This window comes from Fusarium proliferatum (genome assembly GCF_900067095.1).
Source record: "Fusarium proliferatum ET1 genome assembly, contig: FPRO_scaffold010, whole genome shotgun sequence".
Taxonomy (NCBI): Eukaryota; Fungi; Ascomycota; class Sordariomycetes; order Hypocreales; family Nectriaceae; genus Fusarium; species Fusarium proliferatum.
The window spans coordinates 1,869,089-1,896,392 of record NW_022194799.1 but is presented as its reverse complement, the minus strand read 5'-3'; the positions used below and the strand labels follow the sequence as shown (position 1 = coordinate 1,896,392).

The 27,304-nt window shown below is 46.7% G+C and overlaps 13 protein-coding genes across 13 annotated transcripts; 4 read left to right on the top strand and 9 right to left on the bottom strand.

The window, feature by feature from the left end:
• Positions 1–709: 709 nt before the first annotated feature.
• FPRO_12100 (uncharacterized protein) lies at positions 710–1,093 on the top strand (the record flags this gene model as incomplete). Its single annotated transcript, XM_031221645.1, has 1 exon — positions 710–1,093. The coding sequence occupies one exon, from the start codon at positions 710–712 to the stop codon at positions 1,091–1,093; it is 384 nt and encodes a 127-aa protein (XP_031087184.1).
• Positions 1,094–1,682: 589 nt separating this feature from the next.
• On the bottom strand, positions 1,683–3,719 carry FPRO_12099 (uncharacterized protein; the record flags this gene model as incomplete). Its single annotated transcript, XM_031221644.1, has 1 exon — positions 1,683–3,719. One exon carries the CDS (start codon positions 3,717–3,719, stop codon positions 1,683–1,685), a length of 2,037 nt encoding a protein of 678 aa, XP_031087183.1.
• Positions 3,720–4,112: 393 nt separating this feature from the next.
• Positions 4,113–4,925, bottom strand: FPRO_12098 (uncharacterized protein; the record flags this gene model as incomplete). Its single annotated transcript, XM_031221643.1, has 1 exon — positions 4,113–4,925. The coding sequence occupies one exon, from the start codon at positions 4,923–4,925 to the stop codon at positions 4,113–4,115; it is 813 nt and encodes a 270-aa protein (XP_031087182.1).
• Positions 4,926–6,408: 1,483 nt separating this feature from the next.
• Positions 6,409–6,892, top strand: FPRO_12097 (uncharacterized protein; the record flags this gene model as incomplete). The annotated part of the gene is made up of 2 exons (XM_031221642.1): positions 6,409–6,518; positions 6,571–6,892. The coding sequence occupies 2 exons, from the start codon at positions 6,409–6,411 to the stop codon at positions 6,890–6,892; spliced, it is 432 nt and encodes a 143-aa protein (XP_031087181.1).
• A 1,171-nt stretch (positions 6,893–8,063) lies between these two features.
• FPRO_12096 (uncharacterized protein) lies at positions 8,064–8,860 on the bottom strand (the record flags this gene model as incomplete). The annotated part of the gene is made up of 2 exons (XM_031221641.1): positions 8,064–8,562; positions 8,733–8,860. 2 exons carry the CDS (start codon positions 8,858–8,860, stop codon positions 8,064–8,066), a joined length of 627 nt encoding a protein of 208 aa, XP_031087180.1.
• Positions 8,861–9,376: 516 nt separating this feature from the next.
• On the top strand, positions 9,377–9,937 carry FPRO_12095 (uncharacterized protein; the record flags this gene model as incomplete). Its single annotated transcript, XM_031221640.1, has 2 exons — positions 9,377–9,414; positions 9,481–9,937. The coding sequence occupies 2 exons, from the start codon at positions 9,377–9,379 to the stop codon at positions 9,935–9,937; spliced, it is 495 nt and encodes a 164-aa protein (XP_031087179.1).
• A 455-nt stretch (positions 9,938–10,392) lies between these two features.
• On the bottom strand, positions 10,393–14,630 carry FPRO_12094 (uncharacterized protein; the record flags this gene model as incomplete). Its single annotated transcript, XM_031221639.1, has 6 exons — positions 10,393–10,915; positions 10,965–11,594; positions 11,650–11,976; positions 12,027–13,684; positions 13,744–14,524; positions 14,575–14,630. 6 exons carry the CDS (start codon positions 14,628–14,630, stop codon positions 10,393–10,395), a joined length of 3,975 nt encoding a protein of 1,324 aa, XP_031087178.1.
• Positions 14,631–15,226: 596 nt separating this feature from the next.
• FPRO_12093 (uncharacterized protein) lies at positions 15,227–15,964 on the bottom strand (the record flags this gene model as incomplete). The annotated part of the gene is made up of 2 exons (XM_031221638.1): positions 15,227–15,806; positions 15,864–15,964. The coding sequence occupies 2 exons, from the start codon at positions 15,962–15,964 to the stop codon at positions 15,227–15,229; spliced, it is 681 nt and encodes a 226-aa protein (XP_031087177.1).
• A 327-nt stretch (positions 15,965–16,291) lies between these two features.
• On the bottom strand, positions 16,292–18,100 carry FPRO_12092 (uncharacterized protein; the record flags this gene model as incomplete). The annotated part of the gene is made up of 5 exons (XM_031221637.1): positions 16,292–16,955; positions 17,004–17,137; positions 17,192–17,499; positions 17,549–17,989; positions 18,049–18,100. The coding sequence occupies 5 exons, from the start codon at positions 18,098–18,100 to the stop codon at positions 16,292–16,294; spliced, it is 1,599 nt and encodes a 532-aa protein (XP_031087176.1).
• Positions 18,101–18,354: 254 nt separating this feature from the next.
• FPRO_12091 (uncharacterized protein) lies at positions 18,355–19,383 on the bottom strand (the record flags this gene model as incomplete). Its single annotated transcript, XM_031221635.1, has 3 exons — positions 18,355–18,697; positions 18,751–19,126; positions 19,182–19,383. 3 exons carry the CDS (start codon positions 19,381–19,383, stop codon positions 18,355–18,357), a joined length of 921 nt encoding a protein of 306 aa, XP_031087175.1.
• Positions 19,384–20,999: 1,616 nt separating this feature from the next.
• FPRO_12090 (related to cytosine deaminase and related metal-dependent hydrolases) lies at positions 21,000–22,576 on the top strand (the record flags this gene model as incomplete). Its single annotated transcript, XM_031221634.1, has 2 exons — positions 21,000–21,429; positions 21,489–22,576. 2 exons carry the CDS (start codon positions 21,000–21,002, stop codon positions 22,574–22,576), a joined length of 1,518 nt encoding a protein of 505 aa, XP_031087174.1.
• Positions 22,577–23,772: 1,196 nt separating this feature from the next.
• On the bottom strand, positions 23,773–24,965 carry FPRO_12089 (uncharacterized protein; the record flags this gene model as incomplete). The annotated part of the gene is made up of 3 exons (XM_031221633.1): positions 23,773–24,213; positions 24,262–24,626; positions 24,683–24,965. The coding sequence occupies 3 exons, from the start codon at positions 24,963–24,965 to the stop codon at positions 23,773–23,775; spliced, it is 1,089 nt and encodes a 362-aa protein (XP_031087173.1).
• A 1,391-nt stretch (positions 24,966–26,356) lies between these two features.
• On the bottom strand, positions 26,357–26,657 carry FPRO_12088 (uncharacterized protein; the record flags this gene model as incomplete). The annotated part of the gene is made up of 2 exons (XM_031221632.1): positions 26,357–26,583; positions 26,636–26,657. The coding sequence occupies 2 exons, from the start codon at positions 26,655–26,657 to the stop codon at positions 26,357–26,359; spliced, it is 249 nt and encodes an 82-aa protein (XP_031087172.1).
• Between the last annotated feature and the right edge of the window lie 647 nt (positions 26,658–27,304).

Genomic DNA, 27,304 nt, shown 5'->3' with positions numbered 1-27,304 from the left:
TTATGCATCAAATTGATTCTACTGTGATTCATCAGTGAACTTTCTATCAATTCTTGCCCAATGAGCCTTACCAATCATGACTGTAGCATCATTTCGGCACAACAACCGGCGTTACATGCATGGTATGTGAAGCCGCTTACTCATATCCCTGACAAGACGCCCAAATAGGAATTTGCTGCTCAACCAGTAAAGTCAATTACCGGATGAGCCACTCTGTTGCATTTACAATTCCATGAGTGTCAGCCTTTGATTTGATTGGTCTTTTCAGGCAGTCCTTTTCATGACGACCATATCGGGCCTCATCGACCAAAGAGAAACAGGAAGACCCAAACTCAAGAGTATTATTATGACGCACCAGTAAAGGTGATATGTGATATATGAACACAAAAGGAAGGTAGAAATAGATATTTTGAGTTGAAATCAGCGTCAACGATGCCGAGTTCCGAGTCGTTCCAAGGCATGATGATCCTGAGTTGAACTATGCTTGAGGGGCCCCTTTTGGACTGCTGGTACTAGATCTCAATGTCCAAATCGTATATAAAGGCTAGCTACTTCTCCCGATTCACAAATTTCCATTCCAATTCACCCACTCCGCTTATCTAGCTCAGTTAACTGCAACAAATCCAATCTTCTATCCGAATCTTCGTCACCAAACTCAAGTCAGTATATGCTCAACACTAAGCATCCCCGAACTCTAATTCTTTTCAGCATGCATATCACCGCTATCCTTGCCACTGGTCTCATGGCAGCTAGCAACGTAGCCGCTGGAATCAACTGCAAGGGCAGTGTGCTCTGCGGCCAGGGCACCGAGCCGCTTTCCAACCTCATCAACTATGCCGGTGGCCTCAATGACGACCGTTGGTACCAGAACGGACAGCACATTGTCTGTGGAGGCTCACTCTGTGCCTTTCTTCAAAGCACTGGTGGCCTGCCTGGTCGTGATATTAAGCGCCTCCTCGGAGAACTCCGTAACCATGGCTGCAAGTACTGCGGCAGCGTCCCGGTCTTCTTTCCCGATGACAACAATGATGGAGACCATGGTATTCTGACCGTTAACTACGTCAGCAACCCGAATTGCCAGGGCGTCTGTTAAGATCTCGTCATTGGGCTCTTTCGAGACTATATAAATCTATGACGGAGCCTTGTATCACGCCCTTTATAAGAGGAGCATGTTTGTAAGAGAAATGGGGGCTTTTCTTGAAGAGCCAGGATGATGGAAAAGGGGGTCAGTCGAACACGCGACTGTCTCTCTCACGCTCACTATTGGAATCAGCGGTCCTTACCTTCTAGAGAAGCAAGTTCGAGACAGAATCAAGCGAGCTGTAGCACAATGCAGTATGTAGACAGTTTAGTGGGACCAAAATCATACATTCTTTTAACCATTGTAGCAGTTCAGCTTCAAAGGCGAGGATTCTATTGTACGCATTCCTTCTTCCAGTTGGTATCTCTCAGTTTCATATTTAACGTATGTACAACAAGGTCCCATATTTTCTATCAAGCTAGCAGAAAGTACGTCCTTCTCTCGACTCATCATCAAACTGGATCAAACAAGTCAACAAGACAAATGCTCGCGTTGGATAACATCTCGACTCCTCTGCTCGCTAGATGGGTTGTATCTTAAGTATAACTAAGCTTCCATCATTCCTTAATCTAACGATCTGGTTATATCTTTCTGGTAGGCACTAGACAAGCTCAACCGTCTTACTGTCCTGAACGTTGGCCCAGTATTGTTCATACGGAAGACAAAGCACACCAATTCGCTTATACTGACTGGCAGCTCCAACATGGTCAGTAACCTCCAGGATTAGCGCGGCACCGATCATTCTCTTTTCTTCGAGAGTCCACATTGACGGGAGGAGTTTTGCGACCAAGATGCAAGTGTAACTCCGGTTGATGACTCCCAAGAAGTTGGTATAATCCAAATATGCGATGTGGTCCTCAGGCTTTCGGATACCAAGCGTAGCTTCGCTCTTGATTGTATTTCCTCCCCTATCGTGAGCCTCGGGACCAAAAACGAAATCCAAGTTCAGATCGTAGAGGTTGAACGACTTCACAGGACCGTAAATAGTCACACTCCCCTCGAGTATCTGGCCTGATATCTGAGGCCCGTTGGTCCTAACCGACCACGACTTCACTTGAAGGGTCAAATACTTTTCTTTGAAGTAGGTCATAATTGGTAGAAATATGATCGGATGGATAGGAGAGGCCCAACACCACGAGGGTCGATTTGTTCCACGCAATGAGTCAACTTCAGGCTCTTGCCCTCCCCAGCCTATCCAAAGCAGTCCTTGAGGAATAGAAGACTCCCATATGCCTGCTATGTAATCTTGTGGAAAACGGCTTTGGATTCTTTTCGCGATACCGGAGAGTGCAGGGAGCTTATCTCTATAGAAAGAGAAGTTTGTCCCAGAATAAGCCTCGACAAATTGGTACCATAGCGTTATAAGATCATCTTGCTGCTGATTTTCCAAGTTCCTAAAAATAGATACAAATTCTTCGTTTCTGTAACCATAGAGCTTGGGTTCTGAGCTGTTGGGGTTCGCTTCTGTTGTTTTAAGTTCAGAGCATTCCCACAGCAAACAGCTGGCGCCAAAATGGAGTATTCTTTTTGATAGGACTCGCTCTTGTATGGCCCATCCTCTGGTAAGAAGGGGAACATTCTGAATACTTAGCTCCCATGAAGGGGACGCTGGATGAACTTCAAGCTGTGTAGTGCCACCGGAGATCTTGTTGATCGTGAGCGTCACTGGTTGCGGATCGAATTCAAGTGCGGGCCTGTCGAGGAACAGTCCTTGCTGGGATGATATGGCACCGCTTGCTGCGATCGTCAAGGTGGCGTTTCCATAGTATTGTCCGAACCTCGCCGCCTCATAAGACCAGTCATCTTTGTGCCGCTGGTCATCTGGTCCTTCGCTCTGTAATATGCACAGAGCATCGACCCATAGATACCTATATCCTAACTTTCTCGTAAAGATAATCGCGTCTTGTACGGTCTTTGCAAGATCATCCCATGGCAGATGCTTCGTCATCTTCACCAAATTAGATGCTGTAGTTTTGGCGAAATCGTGACCGGAACCCCATGCATAGCTCAAAGCAAGATACTCGATCTCGAATGAGGAGTTTGTAGTCACTATTTTCGGGGGAACTGCTCCGTCTTTGGAACCAACTTCGATGAGTCTTGTCGGTATTATCTTGGTTGAGTCTAAACTCTTAGGCTGCATACCACATTTTTCATGGCTTGTTGAACAGTTTTCTATCCATCTTTTGGCCAACGCAACAGCCTTCTCAACGCCCTCGGCCGCTGATAAATCTGCGATTGATCTTACATTGCGCGAGGTCATTTCCCCAATGCCTGCTTCCTCTTCTTCGTCCGTAACAAGTGGCAGAGGGTGCCATCGACTGCGGTCTATGTCTGTTCCAATACCGCACCAAACCTTTGGCTCTTTTGGATCTTGTCCCTCAGCTATAACCTTTTTGTAATGACGGAGAACCTTATATGCCGAAAGATGGATAGCCAATGTCTCAGTCCAATTGCATTTTGAAATTTGATAACAAAAGGACTGGTATATGATTTGGCAAAGAGGACAGCCGTTGTGCACTGATTCTTTGAGTTTGTAGATATTCGGTGCGATTGTGCGGCTGGGAATCGACTCTTTAATGTCAATCTCAGCAAAGTCTTTTGCAAATTGCTTGCAGGTATCGCACAAAGTCTCGGTCATTATGCTCAACAGATAGTAAGAATGAAGACTTTGTGTTGAGCAATCAAGGCTGAAATTCGAACTTGACAGTTGAAAAATCCCTCCAAAAAGCCTACCCACGCTAGGTAGCCACGTGATGATGGCTGACACGACATGCCCGCTTACTACCGAACTTGAAGCGCGTAAGGCTGTGCTGTTAGGCAGACTGATAAATGCAATGTCGAGATAGAAAACTGAATTTAGTGAAACAGGCTAGGATGCTAAGTGCTGATTAAGAGAAAAGTGACGTTGTTCGCTCGAGGCTGAGATGCCCTACTGGAGACTAGAGCAAACCACAAACTTGGACTTCAATTCCTAACTAGAGGTAGGCCTCAGATTGCCAATAACGGCTTTCTTGAAAAGGGCACTCTAGTGTCAAGTCTTCTGAGGATTTGCTGTTCGATGGGAAAGAAACCACTGTTGGGCAAATTTGACTGCTTGAGGTAGCGAGAACAGATGGCAATTTGCTGCACCAATTTGACCCTTCGCCACACTATTTTGCTCAACGAAATCCTTCCCCACTTCCAAAAAGTCTTCCTCGTTGACACTGACGTCTGATACAGTCGCCCATTCTCTAGCTCCGTTGACTGACACCGCGAATGAGATATCAGCCTTTGGTGAGTTTACTCTGTACTCTGCAAGATGAAAGCAGGTACAGTTATCAAATCCAACACCAATAAGTAAGACCTTGGCATTCAGCTCTTCCAAACGAGCCAGTGGGCTCTTTTCTCCCAGCATACTGTCCAGATCATGTCCGTCTGTGATAAACTTCGCCTTGGCACCAATTGCAGCAAATGAGGTGTGAGGATGCGTACTTCTCACTGCACCTGGCCATGTTCTGACTGTCTCAGCCAATACACCCATGTTTTCACTTCGAGTGGTTTTGGGGTTGAACGCAGGTCTGGTATCGCGGATAGTCTGCCACCATTCTTCAGGGACTGGTGGATTAACCCACTTCGACGGGTCTGAGTTGCTGCTAGTGTGCGTTGGAACAACGAGAGTCCCTTCGAGTGTAAGGATGTCGAGAAGAGCTTGGGCAAGAGCTTCAGCTCCGCCGTTGATCCATCCTATGCTCTTAAGGGAGCTGTGGACCAGGACTGTATCTTGTGGTTTCAGGCCGAGGTTTTGGAGGTCCCGAGTAAGAGATTGCCTGGTGCATAAAGGACCGGTAAGAGTAGGGGGCGTCATAGTGAACAGAGAGGTGAGGAAACTGGCCAGGTTCGTTCAGTAAATAGGTAACTGAAGACCAACTTATATGAATGTGTACGCTAGCCTCTTCGCGCTTCCCCACCCACTTAACGCCTCTGGCTAAATCGTTCACCGTCTGAGTCACCATTACAAAATGCCTGTGTGAAACAGCAAGACAAAGCAACTTCTGACTGTGACATTAATTTCCATTAAGAATCTCATATGCCTATATTTCTTCTGAATAAAATCCTAGCTGCAATTGAGACTAACTGATCATTCTAGAGTGGGAGCAAGCCAAGCAACAGAAAAGATGGGAATCGAACCACGGATCCAAAGGCCGAGGTTTAATCTCAATATGGCTAGTGCCGGATGATTCTGAAAGCCCGTATCCGTAGATGGGGAACTGTCTTTGGAGCGTATCCACTTCTTGGGTGAGCTCTAGGGTAGCTGATCTTCAAGTACATCATCATCTCTTATACAACACTGGATTAGAAATTCCGCTAAAGCTTCGTCCAGGAGCTTGTAATAGTTTATGGCCATCTTTTTTGCTCTGAGAGTGAGACTACGTGACATCTCTGGAAGTGGTGGAATATATACCAACTCCATTATCTATATTTGTTGCTAGAGACCAAAACAGAATAAGTTTAGAAGACCTAAAAATCAAGATACTGTAATGATCACGAAATATGTTAAACTGGAAATAGCAGAGTTTCGGTCAGTGACGCTATGATCAATTGGTTTCGTAGCAATTGCAACGTCGCAATGAAACATTTCCATTGCCAAGCCATTTCGTGACGCGCATTGAAGACAGAACCTCGTATTGAAATGACGATCATCCGAGTTCCGTTGCGCCTATACTCGCCTGAAATGACTTTCAATGCAAAGCAAATGTTATCGATAACTCGGCCGAGAGACATTGTCGACGTCATTGCGTTCCTGTCAAAGCGTCTTCTCCATGACATCATTTGAACACTCTAGAACCTCGGCCCAAGATTTCTTCACCTAAAAGGGTTAAGCAACGAGGGATAAAAATAGTAGCTATTTATATCACAGGACCCTGAATCTTGCGACTTTCTAGGCCTGGGCCCTTCTGGACGCAAATCGAGGCTAGATATTGAAGCGCTGTGTTCAATTGAGACATGACCATAGAAAATTAGCCTGAATAAGGCGATGATCTAGCCGGAGGGCCATGCATGCGAAATGCCGAGTTCCGGACGGCACGTAGAATACGAGATTCGGGGATCGTGACCCTCAAATTCCCCACAAACAGCAAGACTCAAGGGCGGATTTGTGAGGGATCGGCGAATGAGGCGATCGACATGCGCTCCAGCATTTTCTGGGGACAATCGCAATACAAAAAGGGAGGGCTTCCTCAATGGAAGTTCATCCTTCATCTCAACAACAACTCAACCTCACTACCATTCAATACTACAATTCCTCTCTCAACCTAAACAAACCACCAACCTTTTCTTCAACCACCAAAATGAAGTTCTTCACCACCGCCCTTCTCTCCGCTGCCGCCGTCTCGGGCTACGCCGTCTACGAGGTCAAGGACTTCACCGCCAGCTGCATCCCTCACAGCACCTTCTGCGAGTCAGTATTATCCTTCTATTTATCATAAGCAATTTCTAACATAATGTTTCAGCTATGAGTTCAAGGTGATCCAGCCCGGAACCATGGAGACCTGGAAGAACCCCGTCCACTGCTCTGCTCACGTCCAGTCCGCCAACTATCTCCTCCCTGATGTCAAGAACGCCAAGTGCGGCGATGACTCTTCTCGCACCTTCTCCGTCAAGCGCAGCAAGAAGGGCTTGACCTTCACCATCTCCCAGCCCGTCAGCCCCATCAGCGACACTGTTGGAAAGCACTTCATTCCCAACAAGCAGCTCTGGCAGTCCAAGGAGCCTAATGCTGAGATCCAGCGCTACAAGGGCCCCAAGGACTTCAAGCTCAACTACGTTGAGTAATCGGGGATTTGGATCTTGTTAATTTGGGAACCACTTCATTTTCTTTTTGAAAGACGCAGGCGTGTTGATTGTATTTGAACTATATTTTAGACTTGACTATTAGGTATATATCTAAACACACACAAAATTTACCTTCTCACTCTCACTGCATGGGTTCGATTAACGGATCATCTAAAATTCGTTCAGCCGTTCATTACATATACGTTTTTGACCACCTACAGCGCATGGGAGAGTTCACCAGGATAGATCTTATCCTTGATCGACAAATGTATTTTACGATTATCAGCACCTCATAAAACAAAAGCCGGAGGTGTAGTTGCCACGCGTCCTTCGGGGGCACTCGCGGCACTACCAGGAGTCAACTCCTTCAATAACTTGATCCAATTATTGTTCAATACCTTAATCCATGCTATTCTCAACAATAAAATCCCAGGAACTTTCTTCGGGATAGTTGATGCCGCATACTTCCCACATGGCTAAACCTTGTCATGCCGGGTTCGTGGCATTGTCGGGGTAGGATCCTGTACTTCCGGTGATGCCGAAGCTGATGGTCTGCCGGCGCTTGTCTGTGACACTGTTCAGGCTATTGAGAGTATTGTTGAACTTTGTAGTATCTTGGATGTATTTTATTCATTGTCTTCTTGGCGAGCTATGTGAGCAGATACATGGAAAGAATACCGGCGAAGGTAAGAGACGATCGTTTGTCTTTGTTTTTACATTATCTCAAACCTGGAACGGGGATTCCAACTACCATGCTCTAACGTTGTAACCTTGAACCTGACTTCAAGGGTCTTCCATGTTGGGTGAGAGATGTAACGAAATTCTTGAGCTCGGCATTGGTGAGATTTAGATATTGGAGTTGCCGACGACAAAGATAATGTTATGAAGAGCCAATGACTTGTATACTGAAGATTCAGGATATCTATCATCTATTGTGCCCGAGTAAAATGGGAACTCTTGACTTCGTCTATGGCCAGACCCCCTGATTCAGAGCAGCTACCAGCTTCCTCAGGTCACTTCGTTTAGGCGTTTTCGGGGGTTCATTTCACGTCAAGAAAAATCAAGGTCTTAGTTTGAGTGAATCCAGGTCCTTCTCCATAAACGAATCAACTTTGCTAGTGTGACATTTGCTTTGGCTGAGATCTTAAAGAATAACCTTGTAGCTGATTGTCTAGTTCTTGCATGATACCACCATCTTCATCACAGTAGTCTCCAGTTCATCATTCATGCCATCTTTACCACCTCGCTTTATCAGGGCCGGTGAAATGACGAACCTAACCAGCCGCTGAGCCTGGGCCTTTTCATCAGAAGAAAGCCGTTCTGCTCGATCCAAGTTCATAAAGTCACCGTCAAAAACCAACGCTCCCTCGTGATGACTCTTGTATGAATACTTCCACTCCCATCTTGCACCCTGTTGACAGAACTTTTTGTCCAACTCAATGGCGCCCTGCAGGATATCATCCAGCTGCTCAGCGATACTACCACTAGAATTGATTGATAACCCGAGAGTTTCAATGATAAGCAAAGTGACATTGTTCTTCATGCGCTCGAGATAGAGTTTGTTCTGATCCTTCTCATCGTCCCCTCGAGAATTGAGGGCTTCAAAGAATAACTGGGTTGTCTTCCAAGTCCACAACTGGACGTCAAAGAGTCTAGGCGAGCCTAGTTGACTAGCTATTCCCCTGCGTTAGCATCAAGTTCTCAATCTTTTGATACCAGTACACTTACGTGTGAAAAACAACTGGAGGGATCACACACGAGGAGCGGCGGTCCCACCAGCCCAGTGGAAGTGCCCAAAGACTTCAGTAGCCAGTACCTTCCAAATGAAGGCCTCGACTACTTGCGGACGCCGATCTTCGTCTTGCAGTAGCAGTCGGTAGTCTGAGCTCTCTGGGGTGATCGACTGGAGGTGCCGCAGATACTTGTGATCCCGTTGACGGGCTCTCCAGAGGTACGCTCTCGGGCCATTGCTCGCCGAGATTAGAAATGTTGTACTTTAATTGCTTCACAAAGCCCTTGGCTTCACCGTTGGTCAAGCGGCCAGCTGGCTGGAGTTTGGTCCGAAGATCGTTTAGCACTTCAACTAACTGAATGAGGTGGCTTAACAGGTGTATAAAATTAGATGCTAGAGAGTCAACAACTACAACAGTAAATTCTTGTGCGCACTTTAGTAACCAGATACAGTGATGCAGACACTATGCATTATATCCAGGTAGAGACCGGTTAGTGGCGTTAGGCGGGGACGTTTATTGGAGATTCGGTCGTATTCAGGACTCGTATTCAGGAATTAGTTTTCAGCTAAATAAACCTTCGTTGAATGAGTCACAAATGGTTTAGAACACAAAGGGCTAACAAGAGCTAGCTCCAACGGACGATGCCGTCGGGACTCGGCTAAACCGCAAATCCGGGTCAAGGTTATAATATAAGTCGTGTTGCAAGCTGTCCTTGACTCTTGATCATTTTCCTACATCCGACCACATCACGATGAGTATCTCTGAAACGTATAGTATCCGGGTTTCAAGGTTTGTTTTATTTCTTCCAACATCCTTTTCCCTTTCAGTTGCCTGGGACATACTGACGCGCTATAGCGGCCTCCATGAGGTGAATGGCATGCATGCTGCGCATAACTTAAACAAGAATCTAGTTTTGGCCCCTACCCACGTCGGGACTCTGACCTTTTGCCTACAATGTAAAACAAATGAAACGTCCCTCGTACTGAAGGACGACTTCATGTCAGACTTTTTATCTGTCATCGGTCCAAGCGGCCGAGGGCCGTATGAGTTGCAGACCTCGCCTGAGACTAGCCCACTTGGCATTGGTTCAATGGTCTATCATGATTTTTCGATGAAGGCTCTTGGTGATGGGACTAGGGGCCGCACTTTGCGAATTGCCGACGAGGACATAAATGACGGACACTGGATGGCATGGAGAGACCCAGAAGGCAATGGCGAATGGTCAGTTTATTGGGTGACGCCTTTACCCTTCAACATGGACGATTTGCCTGGAGCCGTCCCTATCGATTTACTTCTTGATATCAAGGCCTAAATTCGCAGGGGGTCGACTCTATTCCCATTTTTTCCTCCATCGAAACGGAGGAATAAATACTCTAGGATTCTTTTGTTTAATTTTATGAAACACGTTCTTGCGTTGAAGTATTTCACATATCTAAGGCCAGTAAGAAGATTATGATGGCGAGGCAAAACGGGCGACACCAGCCGTGAACTGGCTTTAAAGTCCTAATAGTCACTCAACTATGCAAGTATGATTCTATCATGTCCTTGATTTGCGAATGTATTTATTGTAACCCCCCAATACTATCACAGTCCAAGTCCCATAGCATCGTGGATAAATCAACTTGCTTCAGTAGCACACATCGCCATAGTGGCACTCTACAGCAGCTCCTTGGCTGGGATACGTGCTCTTTCGGTAGCCCATCTCTATCACCCAGTCCCAGCGTTGGTTTCGGTATGTTCAACCGCCTTCAAAGATACACTTTCGCTTCAGTTGCTGACGGGGACACCAAACGACGGCGAGTCTGCCTTTCGGGGCCGTTCAACGACATTTTTGAATGATATCCTCTGTCTCGTGGCTTCATCTCCATCGTCGCTGAGGCCATCATACGAAATTCTGGCAATACCTAGTTCATCAAGGATCTCGTCGAGAGATGTCGCCTCGCTGGCCAAGATGGCAGTCAGTGCATTAACCATCTCAATGTCAACGTGAGGTCGGTCGCTACTTTCGGGATCCTGCATGATCCATGTTGCGAACTTTCTGGGCAATACTGAGCGGAAGCAGACATCCTGTGATGCGGGATCCATGGGAACATAGATCCTGAGTCTCCCATCAGGTTCTGCAATATGTGCCTTAGATATCTGACTCTCCGATATAAAGGTCTCGCCATTCTGTTGTAGAATGAAGAAGGTATTTATCCTCCATACTTGTACACATTCAATCTCGCATAGATGCTTGTGAAAGGCTTTGATCCCAGAGCGACAGTACGGGCTATCGAAATTCGCCGCAACCCTAAAGGTATTAATGGTTTTGTTTCTATCATGAGTAACAAAGGTCTTACCGAGTGATATAGCGGGCCATGGCTTTCAAGTTTCGCTTCTTATAAGGAATTGGAACTGCAGGTGCTTCGAAGAGACCTTTCTCTGTAGCAAAGACCGTCGCGTCCTCACGGACACATTTAGACAAATAGCGACTCTCAAGTTTTAGCCATCCAAAGAAAGGCTTTAGACGATAGAACTCCCGAAGGTTGAAGTCAAGAAGACTGATATGCCTCTCGAAAATGGTCCATAAAATGTCATTATCTCGAATGGCAAAATCCTTTTCTAGAGATCTGAGGGAGACTCTTCCATCAGGATCTCTGACAGGAAATATTTCAGCATTTCTAACAGGTTGCGGATCCAGGAACACTGGTTCGCTTCGTAGAAAGTCATTCAAGATGAAAATGGCCTCTTTCATCTGCTGTGGCTTGCATTTGGGAGAATTGATCAGGCGGTCGTAAAGTATTCGTAGTGATAAAGACTTAATTCCAAGCTTATCGACGAAGAAATTACGAATTGATTCATATGTATTGTCGAGGGTTCCCATGCCGCATAGGTCCGTGTTGCTAGACCATAGGACTTCAGTTGATGTGTGCCATCCTGTGTATGGGCCGTCGGGGATGAAGATAAGCGGTGAGCTCTCAAATAAAGTCCTACTCTGATATCAGAGTCACAGGTCGAATTAAGCTGTGACAAAGTGGTACGTACCTTATGTCTTGAGACGAGGGAATATTCGTGTTCAAGAATTCATAGATCCGGAGAATTCTCGTAGGATCCTCATCATTGCTAATGCGTAGCTCATTCAACTCCTCCACCATATGCTCAAGACTAGCATTCTGTATACCGAGTGTTTTGATAAAAATGTTCTGGAGAGCACTTCCAACTTGAACGATTGAGCCTTGTAACTCGTAACAGGACTTGAGCGAGTACCTTGTGACCATGTCTGGTGGTGCGTCCCACAAACAAATCGAAGAACTCGTCCACTCAAGTTCTTCGCCATTGAAGTAGACGATGCCGGATTCATCGAAAAAGTTCCTGGTTTTAGTTTCAGCGCTAATTAAATTCAACAACATAGGACATCTTACTTGAGCCTCTCTTTGCTGCTCGTCATCTCTTCGGAATCAGTGAGTTTGCCATATATAGAGACGTATAAATCCAGGACTTTCTGAAGTTGACCAATAGGATCCTTCACAGGATCTGAGCGACAGATTGAGCGCAAGATCTCGAGACGAAAATCGAGATTGTCTTCTTTACCAACAAGACGATGCTCAGATAGGAAATTCCACTTTGTGCTGATGCCTCCATTATCGTCTTCAATGTATCTGAGAAAAGGGAACTGTCCGGGTTGTTCCATGTAGGACTCAACTATATCTGTGAGAGTTTTGAGAGGAAGCCAAGTATCTTGTAGCTCAATCGTGAATTCAACATCGCAAAGATCACTTGCAGACAGTTGTCGAATCTCGGACTTGATAGCAGACTCGCTTGATAACTCCACTTCACCTTTAGACAGAAGATATTCAAGAAGGTCCAGAAGCTTTTCTGGATTTTGACTTACGATATGAAGCAAATCAGACGATAATTTTCCTGTCTCATCTGACTTGAGGCAGATGTCTTCCCTCAAACCGACGTAGTCGCAAAGCCATCTCTTCCAACTGATGCGTGAAGAGTTGCCCTGAGTTGGCACATAGCTCAGAATTTCAGGATGTAAGAAAGAGAAAGAAAGAGAAGATTCTGACTTTGCAGGCCCCAGAAGGTTTTCTGGACTGAACAGGTGACCCTTGCCTGGTAGATAAATTGCCTTAGTGTTAGATTGTGGCCTCGCAACGGTTGAGTCTGTTGTGAGAACGATAACTTCATCGTAACGGTCCCGCGTCCAGCCGCTGGCTTCATGCGTGAGGTAGAGATATTGCAGACAGTCGTTGACAAGTTTGAGAGGGATAGTATCCGATGCGACCAGGCTATTGAGAACTGACTTCCTGGCAATGTCGAGGGAGGGCTCAGTAACCCCAAGATATTTGAATAGAGTATACCGATCAGGATCTCGAGTAGCTGAGGGCGCTACTATCCTCAAATCGACGGACTCGGGAATGGAAATATCTCCAGTGTGTGGAAAGAAAATCGGACCGAATAGCATAGACGCCCATGCTCCATTTTTCAGAGGCACAACTGCTTCGGACTTGACCCTACAATCGTTAAAGGTTGAGGTTTTCGAAAACTGGAGAAGGAATCGCGCCATTCTTGCATGCCACTCTTCAGTAGTGTCTTTCTGATGCATCTTGGGTTTCTGATTTCTCATATCACACTTCCAAAGCCTCAAAAGAGTCTCGTCCTCAATGATCTTTGCACCGTGCTCTTCGAAGACCTGCACGACGCGTTCAGGATAGGCCGGTGACAAAAGCAAGTTTTCTGCAGCAAGTGCAAGTAACGGCTGCCCTTTCTCGTCTTTGAAGTAGTCAGGTATGAGTCTTATCTCGTTCATGCATCGCAAGACTGGTTGATTATGGACCTTCACCAAGAGGTTCCTCTGAACCATATCTCGGATTTCTCGGCTGAGTGGCATCTCGTGACCGATTGGTGGGAGGAATAATGGCCATTCATAACAAAGATTCGGGAGGTTGCGAAACTCAGAAATGGCTTGCAAGAATGCTGCTGTGACCCAAATATGAATTGAGTTGTTCATTGGCGACGAAGACTCAAAATTCTGTTGTTGGCAGGTGACCTCAAAGTCACCGTCGATCAGAAACTGATGCACATAGTTAGAGCCCTGCCTATAAATCCACTTTGCAGGGAACATTTTCTTACGCTGTAATCTGAATTCCCGCAAGCCAAAACGTTGGAGATATCTTTCTTTCCAGTGCCTATTGAAGGTTTCCCTTTCTCGGTCAGAGGGAATGCCAACGTAACATCCCTTCCGCCGCCGGTCTGCTGGCTCGTTACGTGATACCATTGGCTTTCTTCCCGTGCTTCACCCTGGCCTTTGATGGCACTTTTGAGTGATAGACGGTTGGGTCCCCAAAATAGTTTCCGGAATTGTTTTGAGTGACGGAGCTCACCGCCTCTGTCATAGAACTCAACAGTCATGCGCCAGAGATGTTTGATAAATAGTAAACATTCAGCTTTTAAGTTCTCAAACTGGGCCAGAATAACGTGCTTGAGTCGTGCGACATCTTCCTCGGTGCCATAGTCGTGAAAGTAAATGACCATGTGCGTTCGCTCATCTGGTAATGGGACAGATGGTGATACCCAAGTAGGCCTTATTTTCCCCTCACTGGTAGTGAGACGCAAGTCCAGTGAGAAATTCCCTGAGTGGATATAAATCTTAGCTGTTGATTTGATGACAGAATTGAGGCCAGGTCTGCTAGTGCTTTGCCTTACTGTCGTAAAAGGCCTGCATAAATGTTCCAAATCGCTTTTTGTAAAGCCATCGTCATTAAACTCAACGTCAATGTGACTGGGGTGTATCTTGAAAGAGACGTATGGATGTTCCTTGCGATCGATAGCATTAATAAAAAACCTCGCGTCGATGTACAGAAGCAGCTCACGCAAGAGCTTTCTGCCACTTTCGTAGACGTTCTCTTCTACCCTATTACCTCATCAGTACGAAGGCGGCTACACGAATGACTGTGCTCATACTTGTATTCTCCAGTAAACTCCCGTATAAGTCTCTCTGCCTCTTGCTGGCTGGCCATGGCGAGTGCGTGATAATAAGGATCCTTATTCCTCGTTGTGTGAGATTTACTGCAATGGATTGGCATTTTAATAGAGAGGCGCGTAAATGAAAAGATGAAGAAAATTGTGGTCGTTATTGACGGTTTGCTTCGGAAGGTTCTCCTTAATGAGCGTTAACATGCATGTTGGTCACGACATCCTTGTCTGTTAGTTTCTGTCGCATTACATTGCGCTAGTTTGACGGCGCTTCGGCCAAAAATGACTGTGATGCAGTGCTTGTCGAGGCGCAAGTTAAGGAACTTGTTTATTAACCACCAAAGATACTCATCCTCTTTGGATGATAAAATGAAAGACTCTGCTCTTCTCCTTTGTTCTCCCAAACTTCTCTAGTTTTACTCATTTCCATCATTATCAACAGATCATATTGAGTTTTGTGCTTCATAATTCCGATCTCCCGTGTCCATGCAGCCGCGCGCTTAGTAGATACCCTTCATTCGGCGATTCGAGAAATGCTGAGCAGCTGAACTGCAGACGATATTTAACCAACAAGAACACCATTATTTGTTCAACATTCAGATTAATAGACCCCTGTGACCTCCTAGTGACCCTCTGTTCCTCAAACGCCGTTCGATTCGTTGAACTCTCCCAGCGGCTGCACCTTTTTGACAACCCTTGCAGGAGATCCCACAGCCACGCTCCAGGCGGGTACATCGCGCGTCACGATTGAGCCGGCGCCTATTGTACATCCCTCCCCAATCGTCACGCCAGGCAAAATAGTAACGCCGCCCCCAATCCAGCAGTCATCGCCAATATTGATAGGGTACGCATATTCGATGCAGGCCCTTCGACTTGCGACCTCCGTTTCATGTGTCGCCGTCGAGATCATAACGTTTGGACCAATCATAACCCTATCGCCAATCGTAACAATGGCCGAATCCAAGACGGTCAGGTTGAAGTTGGCGTAGAATCTCTTTCCGACTGACATGTTGGGGCCATAGTCGACTTTAAAAGGTGGCTCGATAAAGACTTCGTCATCCTCCACATGCCCGAGAAATGATTTGAGCATTTCAGCTCGTCTTTTTGTGATGTTCTCGATGTTGAAGTCGTCGCCTTCGGGGAACCAGGTGTTGTATTCGTTCATGGCCTTTCGAGCCGCGAGACGAGCATTTGTGAGCTTGGGGATAAGTGAATCGTATCTGCAATAGGTGTCAGCAAGTCTTAAGTGCTCAAATGAACTAGATGTCTCGACTGACAGCATGCCTGAGATCATTCTCTCATATTGTTCACAGTGGGGAACATTTGCCAGCTTGGATGCCTTCTCCAACTCGGCCTGGTTCTTCTCTTGCGCCGCCATATTATATACAGTGTCGCTGATAAATAGATAAATATGAGATTATAGAAAAGAAGTCCGTTTTATCATATGATTCATCGTGAAACAACTGTAGAGGCTCATGTCGTCTTTTATTCATATCCGCCACTTACCAGGTAATCCTCCCCAAAAATGAAGCTATTCCGTAAATAGAAGTACTCCCAACCGCCAAGTCCGATTATATCCCCGATGCCGACTCCGACTAACACAGCGGAGCACTAGTGGAACATCGGCCCGTCAAAAGAAGAGGTATGCATGCTGAGAGCGAAGAAGCTCGGAACAAGTCTAGAAAAAAGCTCGAATCAATGAGAACTAAAAGAAAGAAAGCGGCGAACTTACGAATTCCATCCAGGGAACGTTTGACCAGCCCCGAGGATTCGTCCTTCTCTCGTCCCAGACCTTCGTCAATAACCCGGTCATGGCGGGGTGCTGGAAGCCCGTAGAGTGCTTGATCTCGTTGATGCACCAGCTTGCGTAGTGTATCTGATGCGGCGAGCATGTGTCGGCTCCAGCCAGAAATAGAGGAAATAAGAGGCGCTTGTAAAATACGCTGTCTCTCGGTATCGTAGCACAGACATCAAGAACAGCAGAGACAGAAGCTTTTATCTGAGGGTCGTCGCATGAGATTGCGAAGGCGTCGGGAAATCTCATCACGCGGAGCAAGCATGCATGCTTGTATGCCTCGGCAAGGTGTCGCCATTCCTGGTGGTTGGTGGGATACACGGCTTGATCGGGATCCCAGCCGCGGAAGAACTTCTCAGCTCCACCGAGTAATTGCTCAAACTGTTCGACCGGCAGGTCTCCAGCTAGGTAAGCTTTGCCTGCCTCAAGTACCTGGCCAATCTTGAAGAATATGACTGGTGGACAGCCAACTAACGTGTGAAGGCTCAAACTTCCGTGATCTTTGACGCATTCTCGTACTTCAGTGGAGTAGGACAGCTTTTCGGCACCGCTAAACCCTCGCAACATATCCAACCTCCATCTATTAGTACCGATTGTAAGCACCACCGGGGATTAGACTTACCACGACAAAGCTGAGACAAGAAACATGGATGTTCCCGAACGCTTGGGTGAGGTATCGAGGCAAGCGATTCGTTTGCAGAGGAACGATACACCTGTCAAGTGAGCTCCATGTGTTGAGACGCCCGATTCACAGACCTATCACGATGTCAGCAGCTGCCTGGCATAGAATGTAAGGAAGCTATGCCATACGTCATGTAGAACGAGAATCAATACCATAGCCAGAACATGCTCCTCTTCGGTGGGCGTCAATCGTGAGATATCTTCCTTTTGCAGCAGAGAAGCAAGAGATCGTATTGCTGATAGTCTATACCCAAGAGATAACGTGACGAGTCTCTGATTGTTCGCGTGTCCAGTATTATACATATGACATGCCGATAACCCGAGTAGCGCATGCAGAATGCCTTGATGCTGGTAAGCAAGGGGCAAGACATACTCTCGGAATGGGTTATCCAATCCCGGTACATGGATGATGAAATGCTCGCTTAGCGTTTGGTCGACTTAGATATCTGTTAATACATGGGTATCCCGGTGCTTCAAGAGTCTTACAGTAGTCAATGATATGTTGATTCGTCGCAAAGTCGTTCTCTAGGTCATGTTGTGCGGAAGGCGAGATACTAAATGACACAGCGTCTGGCGATAGTGATAGGGTCGCTGATGTTTGTGGCGATGTCAAGGTCAACGCTGACGTCTCAAAGACAGGGTATTCCGGCGAAAGCGAAGCCGACAGTCTTGTAGCGACGAGCTCAGATGGCATTGACGACTCTGGAGACTGGCTTAAGATCACTGGCTGTGAAGGCGACGTATCAATGCTATCTGAGGTCGCATGTTGCGAGCTTGACTGATTGGGAGCAATCGTCAATGTCTCTTGGAATTGAAACCGCGGAGGATATCCTTCACAATGAAGACCTTTGGTGCGACATCTATCACATATAGGACGTTTCCGATCGCACTTTCGACACTTCTTGCGACATGTTCCGCATGCTGGGTCTGGAGCAAGATTCTCGTTAAAATTGTTTAAGGTAATGAGAGAGAGAATTAGTGCTCACCTTTGCGACGGGCAGTTGGGCGGTTTGAGGATGGATTATCACTACCTGTCATTATTGCTGTGTGTATTACCAAATTCAGTAATAAAAGACGATGGTGGAGCGAAAGAAAAGATAATCGAGAGGATGAGAGTCGGTATCGGAGTTGTTGGTTTCTTAGTGGGGTCATCCTCAATCTTTTAGGTCATGCCGCCTCGTTGTCATCCGAGCCGATGTATAAGGCTAAAGCCCGCACTCGGAGAAGTGGGACAACTTTCCAAGTACTGAAGTCGATACATACAAGTCATTATTTTTCCTAATATTCATCTTCTAAAAGTCTGAAGGACCTTTCTCAAGCTCTGGTCGGAGCAGGTATATCGGATCTGTCTGTTCTACATAACCGCACGCCGGGTCGCTCATATAATAGCCCATAAACGCCTGTAGATCCTGGTCGAATTTCATTGCTACTTCTCTAGGAACAGCCAGAAACTGATTTTCTTCCTGTCTTAAAAAGCCACGAATGGAAAAGGTAGCAAAGACTAACCGGTACTGGTCTTTGGTGGAGTTGGTACCTCCACCATGATACGCTGAAGCAAGCATGATGAATGCATCGCCCTTAGCCATCTCGGCAAAGATGCAATCTTCAACACGAGGAGGACCTCGTTCTGAGCCCCTGTCGTTTTTCAGCCGGGTCAAACTTATGAGAGGTCGAGGAATTGTACTGACCATAGATGACTCCCTTGGATAAACTGCGTGCCCCCATTCTCCTTCATGACCTTTGACCCGGCAACAAATAACCCAACAGCAGTCTCACGATTGGCATCACGCTCATCATCCCACTTATCAATATCTGTATGGATGTTGTGACTGATATAGTCATCACGGTGAAGCGGCTGCGCCTTGCCTCCAGGTCCGATTCTCATAGCAGTACATGAATGCAGGTAAGGTTTCGAAACCGACTCCTTCCGTTCAGGACCCCACCAGAACCAACTTCGCGTAGTGAGAAAATGATCGACGACTTGCTGATAGACCGGGTTCATAACCTGGGTCCGGGCGTATGTAGGGCTGAGAGCAAGGAGGCTTGGCGCCCGTTGCGTCTCCTCTTAAGCTCACATGTTAATTCAGTCGCACTAGTACTTATGGTAAAGAGGACTTACTAGGGAAGAAGTTGCCCGACCATTCAACATCGGAGTCCAAACGCGCTCGACACTCATCATATGCCTTATCGACATCTGCCTCAGATATCAGTCCCTTGACAAAAACACCCCCATCACGCTTGAGGAGCGCAATGATGTCTTGGATGGGAGCATCTGCAGAGACTCTCTGCACTTCGGGGCCGTACTTTTCCAAAACGGACATGGTGGATAAGAAATATGCAACGTAAGCAACTCGGTGCTTAAAATACTCGCTAAGAATAGCTATTGGGCTATCTGGCAAAGCGAAGGGGAGGGAGAAAGTTCTTGGACCTGAGAAATGATTGTTCGAGTATGAGTGGAACTCTTCAAAGCGGAGACTCCGACAAGTGGAGGAGCTGGGAGTATTTCCTGTTCTGGTAAGACCGAAAAATACCCCATTCGGAAATAACATGACAAACAGTCGAATCCGACTCCGAGTAATCCTCCAGCTTGAGTACTTCTCCGATTTCACGTTGCATGTCCACCTATGGAGTTCGCTATATAGACTCGAGGCCAGTTACTTAGGAGACAACATAATGTGAACTAAACCTACTAGTCTATTGGCCAATCATTAGCTATGGATCGTTACGTACCTTTACTTCGAAATGCTATACAGAGCTATAGGATAAGTCCGTGTTTATGGTCACCATACACCCACTAATGCCTAACAAAACTTCTTTAAGTTGGCTCAAATTATAGATCATAGTTAATTTTCTCGTGGTGTTATGACCAATGCACAATTGGTATGTAGAGAGATACTGCGTCCAGACGGAAACACAAGGTCATTGGCCTCCCTATGCCAGCCATCTTAGAGCGATATCATCTCGCAAAAGATTAGAAATAAACCCGCATGGAAAGGTTTGACTCAATAGATCTTCTCTAGAATAGAATATAACAATTAAGATTCTGCTAGGAATCATAGTTTCTTTGCTGTGTTGATCACCTTGATAGCAAGGAAATGCACAAAAACTTAGAAACTCCCTGAGTGAAAATAGGACTCCAGTAAATCTAGCATAGCTTAATCGGCCTTAAATTATTTCAGCATTCTGATTTAAATGCGCGTAATTCGCTTGCTCACCAAGGGCTGGCTGTATTCTTCCAATACCATTGCGCTGATATCTCAAACGGCGTCATAACACAATTTGAAGCTATTCCCGGAATCTCTCACAACGCCCGCGCCGATCCCGTGCGAGTCCGAGAAACGTCCGCCCAGGACATTATGCCTTCCATAATCTCCCCTTTTATCATTCGCTGTGATTCACGCGATCGATTGTTTAATATTTTCAATCCGAGACTACCTCATAAATCCGACAGAAGCGAACATCCTTATCCTAATCGAGTAACCCTCTCTCCCGCTTCCCTCGCTATCTCCGCTCGCGCTTAATCACCAGCCGCGAAACCTTATTATAAATCAGCAGCTCCCGCTAGTGGCTGGAAGGCCAAAGCGGACTAAACCGATCTCGATGAAGATCACCAGAATTAGCAACGGGCATTCGGGTAGCGATGGGCATTTCAGGCGCGAGTGTTGCACTTGTGTAGGTCGAGACGGTAGACAACGTTGTCTCCGTGATAATGCCGCCCATGGTTTCACTTGCTGTGTTCCGTGGAGTTAGGCCACGGAACGCCGAGATTCCTCATGCGGGCGGCCTCAAACGCCTTGTGTGAGGTACGAAACGGGTATGACATCGCCGCATCGTCATCGACTATAAGAGTCTCAGTTCGTCCTAGTAATTGATCAGAACAACAACCTTCCAAACCAATTGCATCTGAAAAATCATCACTCTTCGACTATTACCCACAATGGCATTTGACTCTTCTCTCAACGGTAACACTTCGCGCCGGCTGTTACTCAAAGGCGGCACTGTCCTTGTCCACGACGCCAATGACAACGTCCAAGCTCTGGAAAGAGACATCCTCATTGAAAACAACCGAATCTCCAAGATAGCCGAGAATATTAGCGGCATCACTGACGCTGAGGTGATTGATTGCACCGACAAGATCATCTCACCTGGCTTCATCGACACGCACCATCATCTTTGGCAGACCCAGCTCAAGGGACGACATGCAAACGAACTACTTCTCGATTACATGGCTTCCGGCAATCTCCAATCTTCAAACTATACGAAAAGTGATATCTACTGGGGGCAACTTGGAGGTTCTCTCGAAGCAATCAATGCAGGCACCACCACTGTCGTTGATCATTCGCACGTCAATGTCTTTGCTGGAGCTGGTAAGTCACATGGTCTCTCAATCTCCTAGCATACCTAAGCTAAGCGCCACCACTTTCAGCCCCAACTGCCATCTCAGCCGTTGTTTCCTCTGGTCTGCGCTGTGTCTATGGCTACTGCCCAACTGCTCGCGTTGCATCATGGTCACCTTTTGCAATGAACTCTGATATGCTTGCACCGTGGGTCATGGACGAGATCCAGGAGCTAGGCAAGAAGGCTCCCTTTGGCGACGGACTCGTTACTATGGGCCTGGCTTTTGATCTCTGGTTTCTGCCAGAACAAGTCGTCAAAGACCTATTCGACCGTGCCCGTGAAGCTGGTATCGAGTTGGCGACAACTCATGCTGTTAGTAACCCACAGATGGGATCTTATGATCTCGTTCAGCAGATCAAGAGCCTCGGCTTGTTAGACAATCGCATGCTCTTCAGCCATCTCAACGGATATGCCGTCGAGAGCGTCAAGGACCTTGCCGATGCTGGAGCACATATTAGCAGCACTCCCTCCACTGAAATGCAAATGGCCCTCGGAGATCCCGTGTGCTTGAACGATGACCTTCCCCAGGCTCAAGCCCAGTCTAGTCTAGGCATCGACTGTCACAGTAACCAGGCCTCTAGCATAGTATACGAGATGAGACTGGGCTTGCAGGGCTCGAGGGCCAAGCATAACCAGAGACTGATCGACCAAGATCTAGCCCCTCGCAAGATCTCCAAGACAGTACAGGATGTGTTCAATCTAGGGACAATTCAGGGTGCCAGGGCGATTGGGAGGGAGAGTCAACTTGGCAGCATTGCTGAAGGCAAACTGGCCGACTTGGTGATTTTTGACGCCAACACTCCCGAACTAATCTGTGCTGCTGAGCAAGACCCCATTGCAGCCGTTGTCTTGCACAGCAGTATCGGAAACGTCGACACAGTCATCGTCGATGGAATTATTCGAAAGCGTCAAGGCAAGCTTGTTGGTGTGACCGTGGAGGAAAGCATGGCGGATGTTACCGATAAGCGCTCTTTGGAGTGGGCGGATGTTGCTAAAGCGATGAGAAAGTCTCGCGCTGAGATTCTCCAGCGCGAAGCAGAGAAGCAGAACCTGGATGATGTTAAGAAGGGAGTGATCAGCAGCTTCAATATTGACTTGTCAAAGCTGAGGGATTGAATGATCAGACCATTCAGACATGTAGAACACCATTAAATAGAGTAGTTTAAAAAGTATCAAGACATTACTCGATCATAAATGGAGCGCAGGAAATAATAGTATCGGAATATGAACTATACTTGGTGTACAAAGTCGAAGTGGGAACCATTGCGGCTCCGAAAGACCTCGCGTCTTAATGTCCGCGTTATAGCTCGTCCTGTTAATCAAGATCTCTTAGTGCGATCTTCTATGACGGTTCATGTACTACCATCACGATATCCGAGATTGCATCTTTTAATCCACCGAAAGAAGTGCCTTACGAGGGGAACCCGCTCCGTCGTACGTCGGTGTTACCAGAGTGCTGGTTCTCTCCCGCTGGTGCCGGAATCGAGCGGCTCCGGCCATAGTTCCGCCGATCGCGACCGCCTCTCATGAATACCGAACCGACTACAGTAACCAGGAAATTTCTCTCAGTAGATTAATTCAGGGCTGAAAAAATTCAGTATATGCCATGTCACAGGTGCCTCAGCTTTGGTGCATCTTGAGAAGCCTGATATTTGGCAATGCCTGCCAGTAGAAAGGCTCTGACAAGGGGGACAACATGGCCTGGGAATAGCACATGTTTAGCTCGTTCAACATAAATTAATCAAGGAAAGTTTCTGGGGGAAAAAGCTTTTAGTTAAATCCGTGTTAGTATCAGAGGGTTTCTTATAGTGAGATAATGCTGAGGAATATTGCGGGTTTCTCCAGACTTCATTCTGGGGTAACTTTGCTTTTTCTGAGTAATCACAAACTCTCTCCACGATGTGATAACGCAGGTAATTTCTCGTTTCCCCGAACGCCACATTCAATCTTCATCTCATCTCACCAATAAACCGCCTGATGAGGCCTGTCGTACTAATACCCATGCATCAGCGTCAAGCAGCCACAATTCACCGGTCGAGCGGAGCCGCATCTTAGCGCACGATTTACAACAGGGCCATCACATCCTTTAGTCCAGAGACAGGGGTTTGTTACGGAGCCATCTTTCTCACTGTGAATTATCTATGTTATTGAATGCATTAATATCGTGTACGTCTAATTATTTCTAGAAGTCAAAAGAGTGTTTGCGCGTCGGGTATATAGTGTGCCGCTGTGATGTAACCGTGAGGGGTATCCGTGAAGACAATCCAAATCTAAAATACTAATTCAGAAAAGGCTCATCGATAAATGTTGAGCTATTCAGCGGGAAATGGCAGTGGTTCCCGCTTCAAGTGCCGGGTAGAACTTGACTCGCTCTCAAGATCATCGTAATCAGTACGATCTCGATTCTCCTTAACAACCTCGATCTGTGTAGTCTTGAAAGTTCTGGAAACCTGGATGCCGTCTTCCTTCCTCTGAGGCAACTCGATATCATTGCCACCAGCTTCAATGAAAGTCTGATTGTTGCCCGGAAAGACGGAGCCCATCTTCTTTCCAGTGGTTGTCTTTCCGCTCTTTTGACCGGAGCGAGATCGTGAATCGGAGTAGTCGTAGCCATTGGGATTGCTGGCCTTAACGACCTTGGTGATGAGTTCGGCCATGTTCATCTCGATGTGAAGCTTGACAAGGTATGTCAGAGGATGGAATTGAAGGTAGACGATATCATTGGGAAGAGACATCATTGCGATCAGCAGGACCTTGTTCTGTCAGTAGAGTAGAGTGACACTTATATGCAGTTGACTTACATCCATTGTCATCGAGACAGCAATCATGAACAAATTGACACGGTATAGTCGAGTATACTTGGTGAGGCCATTGGCGATAAGGCGAGATCGAACGAGGTAGATGAAGTAAAAGTTCAAGCCAGCATCGACGATCAAGAAGATGCATTTCTCAACTCTATCCCAGACGGCATTGACAGCAATCCATTTGGGACTGATCTGTAATCGCGCAGGGATCCAGACACAGAAAACACTGATATTGATGGCTAGAAGAACAAGGAACACAATGAGTTTGAGCTTCCATGCATTGTGTCGGTTGACCATGAGGATCGAGATTCGGTTGATGATAATCTGTAGCAACGACTGGATCTGAATGGCCCAAAGAAGGACTTGAGGGACGTTAGACTTAGGCCAAGTGAGACCGGATCCGACGACGGATACATACCAATGACGAAGAAGACTGGGAAGCCCGGTGGAATGTATTGTCGAAGATACAACCATGTAATGGCGCTCATAATCACACTGCTCGTCCATTCCATCCATACCAGGACAAGATAAATATTCGTCCTCGTCCCTCTTTTCCACGATTTTATCGTCTGCTTCGCAGCTTTCGTGCCCGCAAAAATCGACACGCCTAGGGAGAACCCCCAAGCGATACTCGCAATGTTCATATCATTGGTACTGGGCTTATGAAACTCATAGTGATCCGACAACAAAAGGCCACCCATCTTAGCGGGTTAACGAACAAGGAATGTCGATGTAAAGAAGAACAAGAATGCAGGGACTTTTAGACGAGAATTCCTTGGTGCATATATTTGAAGGAAAAGGTGCAGACACTAGCTCGACTCAGGGGCCACGAGGAGGCGTTGCATCCGTTAGAGCGCACTCTTGCGTCTGAGCCTGGTCCTGGCTGCCTGGACGTTGCGCTTATGCACCGGGATACGGACCGCTGAAGATCCTTTGTGTGGGAGGTTGCAGCCCAGTTGTCCGGACCCCCTGATGCTCAATCTCTTTTGGGAGTGTTATGACTACAAGGTACCCCGCGATGTGTGATGTTGGTTACAGGCGTGCATGTCCCCGGGTCAATGAAGTTGAATCAGGCCACTTGAGGATTTCCTCATGGTCTATGAGTTTACCTTCTGATCAACGTATACATCGACATATCGCCTTCATTACCGTCTTTTCCATTTTTTGTCAATGGCAGATTTGATCATTTAGTTCAATCACTAATCCGTATCTAAAAGTCATTCCCAATCATCACTATTGGCAATCCTGCATACAAGACCCTGGGCGAGTATTTGCTTTTGCGGCTCCGCATCTTAGCGTCCATTGACACCCAAACGCCTGGAACAGAATCCCAAGAACTTAGCCTTGATTAACTTGCACTAGGCAAAAGGGGCTTATCTAGCAGCAATTCGTAAAACGTGGTGTTGGGATGATTAGAGACGGGACGAACTGATCCCGGACAGAAGGTAATACCTAGATAGTTCGTGGCTCAAGCCTCATCGCGTGGTGTTGTCAAAATACCATGTGCTTACCCTGGTCAATGCTGAGGGTTCGGCTCCGCGGTGGATACGGGCCTCAGCCCTGAGAGTGAGACGCGAGTCAATCTATCGAAGCTTATTTTTTGCATAGTCTGGGTTGTTACAAATGTCGCTCGGGAGAAAAATGGAATATTTGCGATACGAGATGTAGATCCCAATGTTATTTCCCTAGCCTGCGGCTCAGATAAAGTGTTTTGGGTTGGTGTTTTTGCGGCTCAGCCAACACTTGAATGAAGCCAATCGGAAGATTTGGACAAGACCCGGATGCCATGTAGTTTAATGTTCCAGAATTGGCAAGCCTGACTGAATCATCAAATTTTTGAAAATGATAGTGCTTACGTTGGGTAAAGTATCGGACACAATGTACCTCATCACTATGACGCGATGCAGTTGGCGCTTGAACCCAAGAACCAAGACGTGACGCCCAATTCCTTCATATGCATCATTCATACAATTGAATTGTTTCAAATCATGCACAATCACGTTCAATTTCTCTAAAGGACACTCGATATGAGAAGTCGGTGACAAAGCTTTATCTTTCAGATACTAGATATCGCTGCATAATCCGTAACGCCTTAGTTACCCTTCACACGCTGGTCAGGGCTGCCATCCTTCTTCAGGCCACCGTGCTCAGTGGGCTTGTAGTCGCCACCGCTGCTGTCGGAGCTTCCAAGGCCCTCGCCGGAGCCGGAAGTCTTTCCGCCCTGCTCGCCGGCCTTGTGGGGGTCGACCTTGCCGTGGGCGAACTCGCCGGTGCCGACACGACCGTCAGGCTGACCGTCCTTGCGGAGGCCGTCATGCTCTGTAAGCTGTTAGATATTGCGGTGTGGAGGAGAGTGGAATGGGAGATGTACCAGTGGGCTTGTAGTCAGACATGATGAAGTAGTTGTTGGTGGTGTTGAAGGGTTGTGAAGTTGAGTTGCTTGTGATTGATGATGAGATTGAATGCTTGATGATGAATTGGAAGCACAACTGGGAGATTTGTCCTTCTTTTATAAACATCGATCCTCTCACATCCATCTAGCAAACACTGAGACATACGAACTTATTGACGTCATGGATCGAATAGATCGGGCTGTTTGTTCTCTGTTCTTCACCGTAAGTATGGTCGTAGATGTCATTGACTTTGCTTTGTTCAATTGCTAACGAAATGTCGCACAAGGAATTCACGGTCAGATATTGGTGATCGCCCAATGCTCACCCCGCATTCAGACTAGATGATGATGCGGTGTAACTAACAACAATAGCAGCCAAACCCGGGGTATGGGTCGATTTGCTAAGATATTATCGTTTCAATTGATCAAAATGAAGTATCAGCTTGTCATTGATGAGAGAATCAAGTTAGACAGTCTCATTCACGACAGTAAGGGAGATGTTTGCATGGATCTACTAGTCCCAAAGCACTGTCGTTAGATCTCGCAAACAAACTTATGATGGCATAGACTATTTAGAGTAGCGTTTCTGATTGGCCAGATCGAGCTGCCCCTGAAGTAGCCGCTCACACAGCCCTATCGTAACCCAGA